The sequence below is a fragment of the Ciconia boyciana genome, chromosome 27 (genome assembly GCF_034638445.1).
Source record: "Ciconia boyciana chromosome 27, ASM3463844v1, whole genome shotgun sequence".
Taxonomy (NCBI): Eukaryota; Metazoa; Chordata; class Aves; order Ciconiiformes; family Ciconiidae; genus Ciconia; species Ciconia boyciana.
In genome coordinates, this window is record NC_132960.1 from 725729 (window position 1) to 739765 (window position 14037).

General features: G+C 73.7%; 3 protein-coding genes across 3 annotated transcripts; 2 read left to right on the plus strand and 1 right to left on the minus strand.

Annotated features, from left to right (window-relative positions):
* GDF11 (growth differentiation factor 11) lies at nt 1–6316 on the minus strand. Its single transcript, XM_072847261.1, has 3 exons — nt 5811–6316; nt 1496–1869; nt 1–714 (listed from the first exon to the last, which is right to left on the minus strand). Exons 1-3 carry the CDS (start codon nt 6157–6159, stop codon nt 334–336), a joined length of 1104 nt encoding a protein of 367 aa, XP_072703362.1. The 5' UTR covers nt 6160–6316; the 3' UTR covers nt 1–333.
* A 1157-nt stretch (nt 6317–7473) lies between these two features.
* Nucleotides 7474–10490, plus strand: INPP1 (inositol polyphosphate-1-phosphatase). The gene is made up of 6 exons (XM_072847260.1): nt 7474–7544; nt 8132–8343; nt 8429–8489; nt 8573–8773; nt 8862–9036; nt 9151–10490. The coding sequence occupies exons 2-6, from the start codon at nt 8140–8142 to the stop codon at nt 9641–9643; spliced, it is 1134 nt and encodes a 377-aa protein (XP_072703361.1). The 5' UTR covers nt 7474–7544; nt 8132–8139; the 3' UTR covers nt 9644–10490.
* Nucleotides 10491–10600: 110 nt separating this feature from the next.
* Nucleotides 10601–13917, plus strand: CD63 (CD63 molecule). The gene is made up of 8 exons (XM_072847267.1): nt 10601–10682; nt 11002–11075; nt 12600–12788; nt 12859–12933; nt 13024–13119; nt 13208–13351; nt 13427–13510; nt 13615–13917. Exons 2-8 carry the CDS (start codon nt 11010–11012, stop codon nt 13678–13680), a joined length of 720 nt encoding a protein of 239 aa, XP_072703368.1. The 5' UTR covers nt 10601–10682; nt 11002–11009; the 3' UTR covers nt 13681–13917.
* Nucleotides 13918–14037: the final 120 nt, after the last annotated feature.

Genomic DNA, 14037 nt, shown 5'->3' on the forward strand with positions numbered 1-14037 from the left:
GTGCCGTGCCGCCGTGCCGTGCCGCTGCGGGTGCTGCGGGCGGGGGTGGCGGTGCTGGGGGTCCCGGCCGCCCCTTCCCTTCTCCGTCCGGTTGCTTTATTGCACAATGCATGTCGAAGCGCGGGTTTGGTGCAGCGTTTCTCCGTGGGATTTTCTTCTCTCTCTCTTCCCCCAACATCCAAAGGAATTTCAACGCTTTGTTCTTGGTATTAAAAAAAAAACAAAAACAAAAACAAAAAAAACCAACAAAAAAAACCCCAAAAAACAGTGGAAGAAAAGAGGAGTTTGTTGGTGGAGGGGGGCGCGGGGCGGAGGGGCAGCACCAGCCGGGCTCTAGGAGCATCCGCATCTGTCAACCACCATGCCCGGGATCTTGCCGTAGATGATCTGCTGTTTGTCGTTGAAGTAAAGCATGTTGATGGGGGACATCTTGGTGGGGGTGCAGCAGGGCCCCGCCGAGCCCCGGGGGTTGGCCTGCTGCACCAGGTGGGTGTGGGGGTACTTCTGCATGAACATGTACTCGCACTGCCCCGAGCAGTAGTTGGCTTTGTATCTCTTGGGGGCGATAATCCAGTCCCAGCCGAAGGCCTCGAAGTCGACGGTGAGGGGGTAGCGGCAGCAGCGCGACTCGGTCGAGTGCTCGTCGCAGTCCAGCCCCAGGTTCCGCCGCGAGCGCTTGTTGTTCTCCAGCACCCGCAGCTCCATGAAGGGGTGCTGGGGGGAGAGGGGGGGGGGCGTGAGCCCCGACACTGACCCGCCACCCCGTGGTCCCACCATCCCGGCTCCTTGGGTCCCACCCGGCCCCGCGGAGCTGCCACCGGCCCCACGGGAGCGTCACCGGCCCCACGGGGGTGTTGTCATCCCCGTGGAGCTGCAACCATCCCTGCGGAGCCGTAACTGGCCCCACAGAGCTGCAATTGTCCCCACGGGGCTGTCACCAGCCCCATGGAGGTGTCACCAACCCCATGGGGGTGTCACTGTCCCCATGGGGCTGTGACCAGTCCCATGGAGCTGCCACTGTCCCCACAAAGCCGTGACCAGCCCCATGGAGCCATCACCAGCTCTGCAGAGATATGACCGGTCTTGTGGAGCTGTGGCTGGTCCCATGGAGCTGTCATCGTCCCCATGGAGCTGTCATCGTCCCCGTGGAGCTGTCATCGTCCCCACAAAGCTGTGACCAGCTCCACGGAGCCATCGCCAGCTTGGCAGAGCTGTGATCAGCCCCACAGAGCTGTCATTGTCCCCATGGAGTTGTCGCTGTCCCCACAGAGCTGTGACCACCCCCACAAGCTGTCACCAGCCCCACAGAGCTGCACCACCACCCCTGCCTGTCCCCGTTGTCCCCCCTCGCCCTCCGGTTCCCCAGGGAGGGCTGGGAGCCCCGCGCCCAGCTGAGCACCGGGGCCACCGCGATGCCCCACGAGCTCGGCGCGGCACCGACCCCCGGCACCGCGGGGACCCCGAGCCGCGCGCCCACCCCACGACAGCCACCTACCAGCCCTTCGGCCCCGGGTCCCAGCGAGGTGACCGCCAAGTCGTTGCCGTTGGGGTCGAAGGCGTTGATCTCGATGCCCCAGTTGTTCTGCGGCTGCTTGAACCAGTTCTGCAGCACGTGCTTGAAGTCGATGCTCTGCCAGTGCCCGATGCGGGAATTGAGGTCGATCTTCAGGGAGCGGATGCGGATGTGGCGGCTGCCTTCCTCCGTCACCGGCTTCAGGCGGAGGATCTGCAGGTAGACGGTGGAGGTGTGCTGCACCGGCCGCAGGTACACCCACAGCTGCGCCTTCACCACCTTGGTGAACATGATCTTGGGGCTGAAGTTGAAGAAGCAGCAATGGGGGTTGCCCTCGATCTGCACCACAGGGTCCGCTGCGGGGAGGAAGGAGGTGTCAGGGGCGGCCCCGGGACCCCCCCCCCCCCCCACCGCCACCTCCATCGCACGCGGGGTCAGGGCGAGCTCCTCCTCGGTCGTTAGGAGTTGAAGGTCGGGTCAGAGGCCGCCCCAGGGGTCATTGCCCCTCCATTCGCAATAAGGTCCCCGGCTGCCCCCTGACCCCGTGTCACCGGGGATTCATGATCCCCCGCGGGGGCTGCGGGGACCGAGCCCCCCGCCGAGCGGGGCCGGGCGGAGCGGGGCGGGGGGCTCCGGCCCCACGGCACCTGCTCCGGGGCAGCCGCTTCCCCACGCATCCCTGTGTCGGAGCCGGGAACGCGCTCGGTCCCACAGCCCTGGGGCTGCGGCAAAGCCCCGAGGAGGGTCCGTGGCACCGAGCTGGGGTACGGGTACCACCGGGCTCCCCGCCAGCGGGGTCTGGCCGGCGGGATCCCACCGGGTCTGCATCTCAGGGGGCATCCATCTCCCACCCTCCCGTCTCCCACCCCCCCCCGGGCTTGTTTTCGGGCCGGCCCCACACCTCTGCCGGCCGCGGCAAAGCAGCCGGGGATGCTTCACCCAGGACCCCAGCGGGTCCTGCCCAGGGTGATGCCCTCAGAGGTGGCGAAGGCGAGCGGCCACCGTGGGGACGGGGACACCCGCCCCGGTGGGGTGACAACCCCGAGCATCCCGGCCCGAGCATCCGTCAGTTCCGGGGGTCCCCGGCCGCCCGCCCCCAGCCCCGCGGCAGCACCCCGGCTGGAGCCGGCCCCACGCCGGCCCTGCCTGCTCGGCAAACATCTGTGTCAAATTGAGCTGGGAATTTCCCCCCCCCCCCGCCCCCCCCCGTGTAGCCCCCTCCCCTGCCACGCACCGGTCAGGTTTAATAGCACCCAGCTGCAGCGCGGGGCCATTTGCTGCGTGCGAGGCCTCCCCGAACACATGGGGGTCACGACACCGGCCGCAGCCCCGGGAATGCCATCCAGCCCCCCGCCGCGCCGCACATAAACCAAAGTGACAGGGGCTGGGGGGCCGCGGGCGCCGGCCGCCCAAACCCCTCCCAGCAATTTGCTGCGCACAAGCCCCCTATTAAACCCGCGCTCCCCCGGGACCCTCCCGGGGACCGTTCCCCCCCCCCTCCGTGCCGCCCATCCCCTCGAAGCCGCGCTGGCCCCCCCCCCCCGGCTCCCAGCCCGGGGCAGGTTGTGCCCCCCCCCAGCCCCTCGGTGGGGGCTTTGCCACCCGTCACCGCTGGGACGTCATCCCAGCCTGGGCCGGTGGCCACCTCGGGGGGCTCTGGGTCCCCTGTGGTGCCGGTGGCACCGTGCCCACACCGCGCAGAGGTCACCGGCGGCCTTAGGGGACGCGGTGCCGGTTTGCTCCGGGCTCGCTGTGGCTGGCTCCGCGGCGAGGACCGTGCCGGTGGGGTTGTTTTTGTAGGGTCTCCAGGTGAGAGATGCCAAAGCAGCGCTGGAGCCGGTGCAGGTCCCTTAAAGCTGCCACCGAAGCCCCTCGCCGCGGCACCGGCAGCACCGGCAGCACCGCTGACCCTCCTCGGGCCCAGGACTGGGCCTGGCACCCCGGGGGACAGCGGGCATCTGCGGGCCCGGGGGCGAGAGGGGGGTCTGGGGTGCCGGGGGGTGCGAGCGTGGGGGCTGTGCCACGCCGGCTGCTCCTGGCACGGGGCTGCGGCGGTGCCAGGATGCTCGTCCCGTCGCTCTGGCAACGGGGGATAAAGGTTACCGGGACATCGGTCACAGCTGAGTATGTGCCGGGAGGGGGGCGGCCCCGAGCCCCCCCCCCCTTTGTTCCCACCGGGCCCGGATTTGGGGCTCCCACCTCTGCCCCGTTAACCCCTCGCCTGCCGCGGGGGACCGGAGACCCCCCAGGTCCAGGCACCCCGGGGACCCCCGAGGGTCCACGTGCCAGCAGTGCCTCCGTCGTGTCCCCGTGTCCCCGTGTCCCGCTGACCTTGAGCGGCTCCGGCCCTGGCAGGGCAGCGAGCGGCACGGGCGGCCCCCCGGCCCCGCCAGCCCCTCGCCCCGGCCCGTGCCCGGCCGGCCCCCCATCGCCCCTCATTAAGCTCCCTCCACCCCGCAGGTCGCGGGGGTCACGGGTAGCCCCTAAATGGGTTTAGGACCCAATTAACCTTCCCGGGTTCCTCCTGCAGTTAAAAAAAAAAACCGGGGGGTGGGGGTGCTGGGGGTGGTGGCTTGGGATTAACGGGGTGGGGGGGTGGGGGGGCAGCCGGGGGGAACCCGAGAGCTTTATGGCTCTGCCGCCTATAAAGCCCTTTCCCTCCTTCTGTTCAGGAACCATAAAACCCCACACAATTGCCACGGGGGGGGCGAGGAGGGAGGAAAAATCATAATAATAACGGAGCGGCCGCGGCCGGAGCAGGCCGGACCCCGCGGCGCATCCGGCTGCGGGGCCGGGGCTGCAGGACCCCCGGAGCGGGGCCGTGCGGGGCCCGGCCAGCCGGGAGGAGGGGTCACCCTCTGGTATTTATTTTGGGGGCCCCCGAGCTGTTAAGGGGCAGGAGGGGGGGCCGGGGGCAGCGAGCGTTAACGCGGCGCGGGGAGGAAAACCCCAGCGTGTTGTCAATTTTATGGGTAATAAAATTTCAAAGCCGCCCGAGTCTATTAATGCCTGGGAAGGAAATTCGTCGGGGGGCTGCGGGGGGGGGGGCAGCGCCTCACACTTCCCTCCCTTCCGCTCGCCCTTCGCACCCGGCCCCCCCGGCCCCGCTCCCGGGGCTCCCGCAGCCCCCGCACCTCGGGGGTCCCACCGCCCCGTCCCGCCACTGGAGCAGGTGGAGCCGGGGCCGGGACACGCGGAACCGTGCCGGCACCGGGGGAAACTGAGGCACGGAGAGGTGCGGGGTGCAGCCGCCCCGGAGCCCCGTCGCTCGCCCCCTCCTCGCCCACGGACAGACGGACGGACGGAGCCGTGTCACAGCGCAGCAAAGCCCCCGCGCCCCCTCTCCTCCCTGCCGGGGACCCCGGGCTGGAGCCCCTCGCAGCCCCTCGCCACGCCGGCCACGGGCAGGCCCAGGGCAGGCGCCTGCCTGTCCCCAGCATGCCCTGCTGTCACCCTGCCGTCACCCTGCCGTCACCCTGCCGTCACCCTGCTGTCACCCTGCTGTCACCCTGCCACGTGCCGCAGCAGGAGGCGAGCGCTGGCACCCGCTGCCCGGTGGGGCCCTGGGGACAGGGAGGTCACCGTGCCGTCTGCCCCGTGCCCCCAGTCCGGTCCCAGTGCCGGTGCTGGTGCTGAGTCCCAGTACCCAGTGCCGGGTCCCAGTGCCGGTGCCGGGTCCCAGTGCCCAGCACCAGCGCCGGTGCTGATGCTGGTGCCAGTGCCGGGTCCTGGTACCTCCTGCCAGCGCCCAGTCCCACGACCCTCCGGTGCCAGTGCCGGGGCCCGGTCCCCGGTCCCGGGTCCCGGTACCTGCTGCCAGGTCCCAGCTCCCGCTGGCCGGCCCCGGTCCCGGTCCCATCTCCCAGCTCCCGCTGCCCCGTCCCGGCTGCCGGCCGGGCTGTCCCGTCGCCGGGTTCCCGGGTCCCCGGTGCGGCGCGGTGCCTCCCCCCGGGACTCGCACGGAGCCGCCCCGGGGGAGGGGGGGGGGCGGGCGGGGGCTGCGGGCCGGTGCCCGGGGAGCCCCGTGGGGAGCCCGTGGGGTGCCGGGGGAACAGGGCAGCCTCGGGGGGCGGGGGGAACGGGGAGCCGCGGGGGAGGAGGGGCACCCCGGGGGGAGGCGGGGAGCCCCGGGGACCGGTGCCTGCCGCCGGGCGGGCCGAGGCGGGCGGGGGGTGGGGGGGAGCCGGAGGGGAGCCGGGGGGCCCGGGGGGGGCCGGGAGCCGGGGTGGGGGTGGGGGGGGGGAGTCCGCCGGCGAAGTTTGCAGCGGCGGCGGGGCGGAACAAAGGCGGCACTGACTTTCCTGGGCCATGCTGATGACGGTCTCGGTGGTGGCGTGGTACTCGTCCTCCTCCAGGTACTCGTCGTGCTGCAGCGAGTCCCCCTGGAAGTCGTGGAGGTCGAGGAGCTGCTGGAGCGGCGGGGCCTTGGGCAGCAGCTGCTTCACCACCTCCCGGGTGATGTTGGGCGCTTCCTTCAGCCGCAGCTTGCTCAGGATCTGCGACTTGATGCTCTCCAGCCGCAGCTCCTTGCTGTGCCGCCGCCAGAGACACACGGGGCAAGCGGGCTCGGAGGCGGGGGGCTGCGCTTCAACCCACCCCCCCGCCACCATCACCAACGCCAGCAACCGCAGCAATACCGGGGCCATACCGGGAAACCTTTCCCCGCCGGGCCGCCCCCCCCCCCGCTTCCACCGCAACGCGCAAGGGGCGCGGAACGGGGGGAAGGCGGTAACGGTGGCGGGGGCGGGGAAGCGGGGGGCGGTGAGGGACCGGGGGGGGTGAAGGGGGGGGGGGGGAAAGAAAAAAGCGGCGGTAGCGGCGGCCCCGGGGTTTTATACCCCAAGAGAAGTGTGTCGTCAGCGGCCTTGATTGGCTGCGGGCGCACAAAAGAGGTTCTGGCAGGGGCTTGTCACCAGCCGCCGCCGGCCCCCCGAGCACCGGGAACGGCCCCGCCGCCACCCGGTTCGCCCCGACCCCCCCCCGCCTCCGCTTGTGGCGGGGGGCGGTGCGGCGGGACCCAACTCCCGGCAAGTGCGGCGGGGCCGGGCGTTCGCCCGGCCCCGCCGCACTTGCCGGGAGTTGGGTCCCGCCGCACCGCCCCCGGGGACCGGGGATGCGCGTCCCGGTGCCTCCATCCCCCTCCGTGTCAGCCCCCCTCCCCTCCCCCGCGTCCTCAACCGTACCCCGCTCCTCCCGCTCCCCGTCCCTCCCGCCCCGTGTCCTCAGCAGCCCCGGACACCCCCACCCCCCCCAAACTCCGCTCCGTGCCCCTCCCCCCCCTCCCCCGGTGCCGGCCCCATCAGAACCATGGAGAGGGCAAGAGGGAGATGCGACCGCGCCCGTGGCACCGGGGCTGCACGTTCCGGGCCCCGCTCCCGGTGTGGCGGGAGGTGGCGGGGTCCCGACCCGGCGCGGTGGGGAGACCCGAGGCGGGGTGTGTGTGTGGGGGGGGGGGCTGCCGGTGTGGCGGGGCGGGGGAGGGAGGGAGGGGGTAAGGAACGGTCCCGTTACCCCCGGTGCGCGGTGGGAGCGTGGTGCAAGCGCATCCCGCTAGGGGGCGCTGCGGCGCCGCTCCGGAGCGGGCGCGTCCACACCGGAGCCGGTAAAACCGGAGCGAGGAGCAGCGCCGGGACGAGAGCGCCACCGCGCGGCGCGGGGTGGCACCGCCGCACCGGTAGTCCCGGGGGGTCGGAGAGGAGCGGGGGGGTCCCGGTGCCGGCCGTCCCCTCCGTTACCTCCCCGTCGGGTCTCGGTGCGGGGGTTTCCCCGCCGCGATGGGCATCGCCGCACCCCGGTGTCACCGGCCCCGGGGCGGCGGGGGCGAGACGCGGAAGCGGCGCTCGGAGCCCCGACACCGGGTCCGTCGTCGTCCCCCCCCCCCCAACCACCACGCCGGGGTCTCCCCCGCACGCCGGGGTCCCCCCGCACGCCGGGCCGCGGGGCCGAGGGGGTTAAAGCGGCGGCGTGACGCGGCCCGGCCGGCCCCGCCCCACGGGCCGCCCCGCAGGAGCTGTCAGCGGCCCCGGCCCCGGTAACGGCAACGGGGGGGAGCGGGCGGCTCCCGCGGGTCCCCGGGATCCCCCCGGGGGCGTGGCAGGGGGTGGGGGCCCCTCCGCGGGTGGGGGGGGGTATCCCGGGGAGGGCATCCCCCGCGGGGGGGGGTCCCGGGGGTGCCCCCACGTGGCGCGGCCCCGGGGAGGGGCATGGGCCGCCGCCGCCGCGGGGCTTCGCTGCCGGTGACGCGCTGCTGGGGGGGTGCGCGGCCCCGTCACCCCACACCTCTCTGGGGGTGCAGCGGGGACCTCCCCCCCCCAGCCCTGGCTGCTTCCTCCTCCACGCGGGACACTCCCCCCCACGCGGGAACCCCACAGTGGGGCCGTGTCCTTGGCCAGGCACGTCCCCACGGCCACGTCCCCACGGCCACGTCCCCACCTCCGGGCTGCGGCCTCTGGCAGCCGGGCAGGATAATTTGAGCCGGGTCCCCACCCTGGGGCCCGAGCCGGGCCCCACGCGGCCCTGGGTGCTGCCCGCACCCGGCAATTACGGGCAGGGCGCTCGGGGCCAGGACGCTGGGAGCTGGGGGGTGGCCGGCGCCCCCCTGAGCGCCGCGTCCCCCAGGCCCGGCCATGGCGGGGCTGCTGCAGGCCCTGGTGGGTGCCTCGGAGAAGGCGGCTCACATCGCCCGGCTGTGCCGGCGGGAGCAGCCGCTCTTCCAGCTGCTGGTGGCCGAGAAGACGGGGGCCGACAGGAACAGGAGGTTCCTGCAGGACTTCAAGACGCTGGCGGACGTCCTCATCCAGGAGGTCATCAAGCACGACCTGGGGAAGGAGGTAGGGGACGGGGGGGTCCCCAGGGTGGCCCCGCATCCCCCTGCACCGTGGCTGAGCCGCCCCGTGTGTCGTGTCCCCCCCCCAGTTCCCCGAGCTGCAGGGCCACATCCACGGCGAGGAGACCAACGAGTTCAGGAACGGGCAGGGTGAGTCCCGGGGGGAGCGGCGGAGCCGGGGCCCCCCAACACCGGGGGCCGCGGGGCCGTCGCTGAGGCCGGGGTGCTGGCAGGGGAGACGGTGGCGGTGCGGGTCTGTGCCACGCCGGGAGACACCGCGGCCCTGCTGCTCTCCGTGCTGGAGCCCGAGCGGGCGGCTGCCGAGCTGCTGGCAGCCGCCGTGCACCGGGACGTGGCGCTGGGGGACGCGAAGCTGGCCGGCGTGGCGCTCAGCATCCCCCCCCAGGACCTGGCCATCTGGATAGACCCCATCGGTGAGCGGGTGCTGGGAGAGGGCGGGTCGGGGACCCCCCCCACACGCACGCCGCGGCTGAGCCCCGGTGAATTCGGCTGCACCCGCAGACTCCACCAACGAGTACATCGTTGGGCGCGAGGACGTGGCCCCCATCGACGGCATCGCCCCGGCGGGGCTGTGCTCGGCGCTGGTGCTCATCGGGGCCTACGACCGGCACACGGGCTGCCCCGTGCTGGGCGTCATCAACGAGCCCTTCTTCCGCCGGGACCCCCTGACCCGCAGGTACCGGCACCGCGGGGAGCACCGGGGGGTCATGGCCGGATCCTGGCCCCAGAGGCCGGGGAGAGCCTGGGGACCCGGTGGCAGGGTCCACGCTCAGAGTCCCCGTCCCCACAGGTGGCAGGGGAGGTACCACTGGGGCGTCGCGTACGGGGACACGCGGCTGTGCTCGCTGAGCCCCCCGCCGCTGCGCCCCGCGCCCTGCGTGGTGCTGAGCCGGGCGGAGGGGGAAGCGGTGCGGGCAGCCCTGGGTCCCCTCTGCGGTGACTGCCTGCGCTTCGCCGCCGGTGCCGGCTACAAGATGCTCTGCGTCATCCTGGGGCTGGCGGACGCCTACGTCCTCTCCGAGGGCAGCACCTTCGCCTGGGACGCCTGCGCCCCCCACGCCATCCTGCGGGCCCTGGGTGGGGGCACGGTGGCCCTGGCGGGGGCCCTGCGGGCACGGCGGGCGGGTGACACCGGGCCACCCCCCGAGCTGGTCTACAACTGCCCGGCGGAGGGGGCAGCGGGGGCCGAGCGCTGGGCAAACCGGGGTGGCCTCGTGGCCTACGCGCACCCTCAGCATCTGGAGGCCGTGCTGGCCGCGCTGGCCACCGTGCCGGGGCTTTGAGCCCACGGCGGCTGGGACCCCGGGGTGCAGGGTATGAGGTGGCAGGGACCCTGGGGTGCAGGGCACGGGGTGGCAGGGACCAAGAGACACAGGGTGTCCGGGACCCCAGGGTGCAGGTTATAGGGTGGCTGGGACCCCCGGGGTGCAGGACACGGGGTGGCGGGGACCACGGGGCACAGGGTGGCTGGGACCCCAGGGTGCAGGGCACGGGCTTGCAGGGACCGGGGTGGCCGGGACCCCAGGGTGCAGGTTATAGGGTGGCTGGGCAAACCGGGGTGCAGGGCACAGGGTGGCAGGGACCACGGGGCACAGGGTGGCTGGGACCCCAAGGTGCAAGGGTACGGGGTAGCAGGGGCCCTGGGGTGCAGGGCATAGGGTGGCTGGGAACAGCGTGACCAGGCCCCTGGGGTGCAGGGCACGGGGTGGCAGGGACCGGGGTGGCCAGGACCCCAGGGTGCAGGGTATAGGGTGGCTGGGACCCCCGGGGTGCAGGACACGGGGTGGCAGGGACCACAGGGCACAGGGTGGCTGGGACCCCAGGGTGCAGGGCACAGGGTGGCTGGGACCCCCGGGGTGCAAGGGTACGGGGTGGCAGGGACCCCGGGGTGCGGGCTTGGGCCGGCCAGGACTTTGGGGTGCAGGGTGTGGGGTACCCCGGGACCCCGGAGCGCGGGGCATGGGGTGCCAGGGACCGTGGGGTGGCCAGGGCCCCCCGGACGCAGGGCAGCAGGCCCCGGGCTGCGGGACGGGGTGGGAGCTCTGGGTCGCGGGGCCCCCCCGGCGCGACCCCCCGTGTCCCCCCAGGCGGGCCCGGTGGCTTCGCCACCCCATTAAAGTGTCCCCCGCACCCGCGTGTCTGTGCTGCCCCGGGACGGGGCCGGGGGGGCGCGGGGCGGGACCCACGCGGGGCGGGACCCCCGCGGGGCGGTGGCGGGGGCCGGGGCGGGCCCGGGGCGGGCCCGGGGTTGCCTCTTGGCTCGCCCCGGCCCCATCACATGATCGCGGAGCGCACGGAGCGGGCGGCGGAGCAGCGGCGTCGGTGAGCGCCCGGGGCGGGGGAGCGGCGGCACCGGGAGCACCGGGAGCACCGGCACCGGGCAGGGAGCGGCACCGGGCAGGGGGCGGCACCGGCGCCGGGCGGGCAGGGGCAGCGGCAGCGGCAGCGGGTGGGGAGCGGCACCGGGAGCGGTCCCGGGACGCCGGGGCTCGGGCACCGGGGCCAGGACGGTGGGACCCGGGCAGGGGGAGCGGCACCGGGAGCGGGACCGGGGCGGGGGGGGCTGGGACCGGGACAGCGGGGCTTGGGAGCGGGCGCGGTGCCGGTGCCGGAGCCGGGGCTGAGGCGGCGGCTCCCGCAGGACGGGCCATGGCGGTCGAGGGCGGGATGAAATGTGTGAAGTATCTGGTTTTCATCTTCAACTTCATCTTCTGGGTGAGTGGGGGACGGGGGAACGGGGGGACCGGGAAACCGGGGAGGGGGCCCCGGGGCCGGCAGAACCGGGCAGACGGGCCCTTCCCAGCCGTGCCCTGCCGGGGACGAGCCCGCCCCAGCCCCACGGCGAGCAGCAGCCCCCCCCGTGTTGCCCCCCCCACTGACGTCAGCTTCCCCCCCATGTGCGGCCCCTTTGACACCCCCTTTCCCCCCCTTGCAGGCCCTGAGTTGGGGGTCATGGGGACCCCGGGGGGGGGCCCTGCTGCCTGAGGGGGGGCTGCAGCGGGTGCCGGGGGGGGCAGGGGGGTGAGGCTGCCCACCCTGCGAGAAGCAGGGCACCGGGCAGCGTCGCGGCCGCACGCTGCCATCGGTAGGTTCCAGGGGTAACGAGGCCGGGCAGGGCGAGGCTGGCACACTCTGGCCGGGGGAAGCCGAGCCCCGAGGTGAGGGTGGGAACCCCGTGGGTGGCCAGGACCCCCCGAGCCCCACGGCTCCCGGCTGCCCCGGCCGGGGTCCCCACGCGGGGCAGGGCGCGGGTTTGGGGAAGTTGGGGTGAGGAAAGAGGTGTGAGAAGGCCAACGGCTGTAGCGGGGTGCGGGGGGGGGGGGAAGGGGGGCCGGGCGCTTTCCTGACCGTCATCCTGTCCCCCCACGCAGGGAGTGACTCGTCCCGGTCCCCACCCTGATCCTGCCGGCCTGAGTCACCCCTGGAGGGCCCGGGGGGGCTCGGGCTGGCCGCCAGCGGGGGGGGGGACATGATGGGGACACCGGCGCCAGCCCCCCCCGGCCCCCGCTGCCGGAGTGTTTGTGCTGCGGGCGGCCGGGCCGCGCTGTTTACCCACGCCCTGCGAGCAAACAGGGCCGGCGGCACCCGGGGAGGCCGGCCCGGGGGGGTCCCCACCGCCACGGGGAAACTGAGGCCTTGGGGGGGGGGGGGCCCACCCGTGGGGGGGTGGCGGACACGGGCAGCATGGACCCGCTCCCGCCCCAGTGCTGGGAAGGGCCGCGGGCCTCCCGGCTCCCACGCCAGCGGGGTTGCCGGTGCCCACCGGGACGGCGCATGCCTGGCGTGGCCCCCCTGCCCCGGCACCCCCCGGTCTGCCCGGGGCCCCCCTGGGTGGGGGGCTGGTGCCAGGTCCCCCCCTCCGAGGCCTCTCGCTGTGGCCGGAAGGCCGGACTTCCCGGCGTTCCTGCGGCCGCCAGCCCGGCCCCCCCTCGCCGCAGCGGGGCTGGGGAGTGTCCCGCCGTGGGGCAGGAGTGGGGCCCCCTCCCTCCGCCGTGCCCCCGTGGGGACATCACTGGCGGGGCTGTGCTGGGCCGGGGGGCCAGGGGAGGTTCCCCCCCACCCCTTCTCATCCCCCCCAGGGAGGGGGGTCCCCCATTTGGGGACAACCCCCGGCGCTGCTCACCACCCCCCGGGAAGGCAACAATGCTCAGCTGCGGGTGCCCCCTCCCACCCCGTTGGCTCTGGGGGGTCCTGGCCCCGCAGGGTGGCAGCTGCACCCCAATTCCCCCTGCCCCCCAGGTCTGCGGCGTGGCCCTCATCGCCATCGGCATCTACGCCCAAGTGGCCCTCAATGAGGCGCTGGCCGTCAGCAGCGCCTCCGCCTCCAGCACCCCCATCGCCATCCTGGTGCTGGGCATCATCATCTTCTTCATCTCCTTCTTCGGCTGCTGCGGCGCCTGGAAGGAGAGTTACTGCATGGCCACCACGGTGGGTACCCTGAATCCCGCCCCCCCCCACCTGAACCCCCCACCCTGACCCCCACCCTGTCCCCCTGCAGTTCGCCGTCCTGCTCAGCATCATCTTCCTGGTGGAGATCGCCGCTGCCATCACTGGATACGTCTTCAAGGACAAGGTGGGGACTCGTGGGGAGGGGGCACGGGGGCACGGACCCGCCTGGGTGCTGCAAGACCCCCCGCCCCTCTCTGACCCCCCGGCCCCCCAGGTCCGCTCGGTGCTGGAGGATGGGCTGTGGGACGCCATGCAAAAGTACGGGGAGGACGAGCCCGCGACGGCGGCGGTGGACGAGCTCCAGAGGGATGTGAGTCACGGGGTGGCCCTGGTCGGGGGGGGCCGGGCGTCTGGGGGTCGGCCCCCTGACCCCCTGGGGTTCCCCCCCCCCCCGGTAGTTCGCTTGCTGCGGAGTCAACAACTACACGGACTGGGCCACCATCGAGCGGTTCAGGTTCAACAACACGGTGCCCCGGTCCTGCTGCCGCGTCAACACCACCTCCTGCAACGTCCGCCCCAGCCCCGCCACCGTCTACGAGAAGGTGAGACCCCCCCAGTGACCCCCCCCGTTCAGCCCCAGGGGTCCCGCCGCCCCCTGAGCCCCGCTGCTCCCCCAGGGCTGCCTCCAGAGCATCGAAGCCTGGATGAAGAAGAACATCCTCATCGTGGCCGCTGTCGCGCTGGGCATCGCCTTCTTCGAGGTAGGACGTGGGGCTGTGCCCCCCCGTGGGGGGCGGGGCACCCCCCCCATGTGTGGGGCTGTGCAGGATGGGGATCACCCGCCCCCTCCCCTCTCCCTTCCCAGATCCTGGGCATCATCTTCGCTTGCTGCCTGATGAAGGGCATCCGCAGCGGCTACGAGGTCATGTAGCCCCCGGCGGGCGCCGTGGCCCCCCCGGCTCTCGCTGCCCCCCGCCCGGGGGGCTCTGGGGGCCGCGGGGGGCTGCTCCCGCTCGCTTGCCTTCTGCAAGCTCCTCCGGGGCAGGGCCCCATGTGCCAACCCCCCCCCGGGGTCGCTGCCGTTGGACCCCTCCCCGCGTGCCGGTGGGGGCTGGGGGGGCCCGGGGCGCGTCCCCGCGTGCGGAAATAAACAGAAAAGCTTCCGTAGCGCCGCGTGTCCCCCGCGCCCACCGGGCTGGGGGTGGGGCGGGGTCCCTCGTGGGTGGGGGGTGTCCCCCGAGATCCATTGACCCTGCGGGTGCTGTGGGGCTGAGGGAGCCCCTGGGTG

Bases quoted from the DNA above. Each gene is read 5' to 3' on its own strand.
- CD63 (XM_072847267.1), top strand. From the start codon at position 11,010: ATGGCGGTCGAGGGCGGGATGAAATGTGTGAAGTATCTGGTTTTCATC. The intron at 12,934-13,023 runs GTGGGGACTCGT...CCGGCCCCCCAG, and splicing joins GATACGTCTTCAAGGACAAG to GTCCGCTCGGTGCTGGAGGA. The intron at 13,352-13,426 runs GTGAGACCCCCC...CTGCTCCCCCAG, and splicing joins CCGCCACCGTCTACGAGAAG to GGCTGCCTCCAGAGCATCGA.
- GDF11 (XM_072847261.1), bottom strand. From the start codon at position 6,159: ATGGCCCCGGTATTGCTGCGGTTGCTGGCGTTGGTGATGGTGGCGGGG. The intron at 1,870-5,810 runs GTCAGTGCCGCC...TCCTCCCCGCAG, and splicing joins CATCAGCATGGCCCAGGAAA to CGGACCCTGTGGTGCAGATC. The intron at 715-1,495 runs GTAGGTGGCTGT...CTCTCCCCCCAG, and splicing joins GACCCGGGGCCGAAGGGCTG to CACCCCTTCATGGAGCTGCG.
- INPP1 (XM_072847260.1), top strand. From the start codon at position 8,140: ATGGCGGGGCTGCTGCAGGCCCTGGTGGGTGCCTCGGAGAAGGCGGCT. The intron at 8,344-8,428 runs GTAGGGGACGGG...TCCCCCCCCCAG, and splicing joins AGCACGACCTGGGGAAGGAG to TTCCCCGAGCTGCAGGGCCA. The intron at 8,490-8,572 runs GTGAGTCCCGGG...GGGTGCTGGCAG, and splicing joins CGAGTTCAGGAACGGGCAGG to GGGAGACGGTGGCGGTGCGG.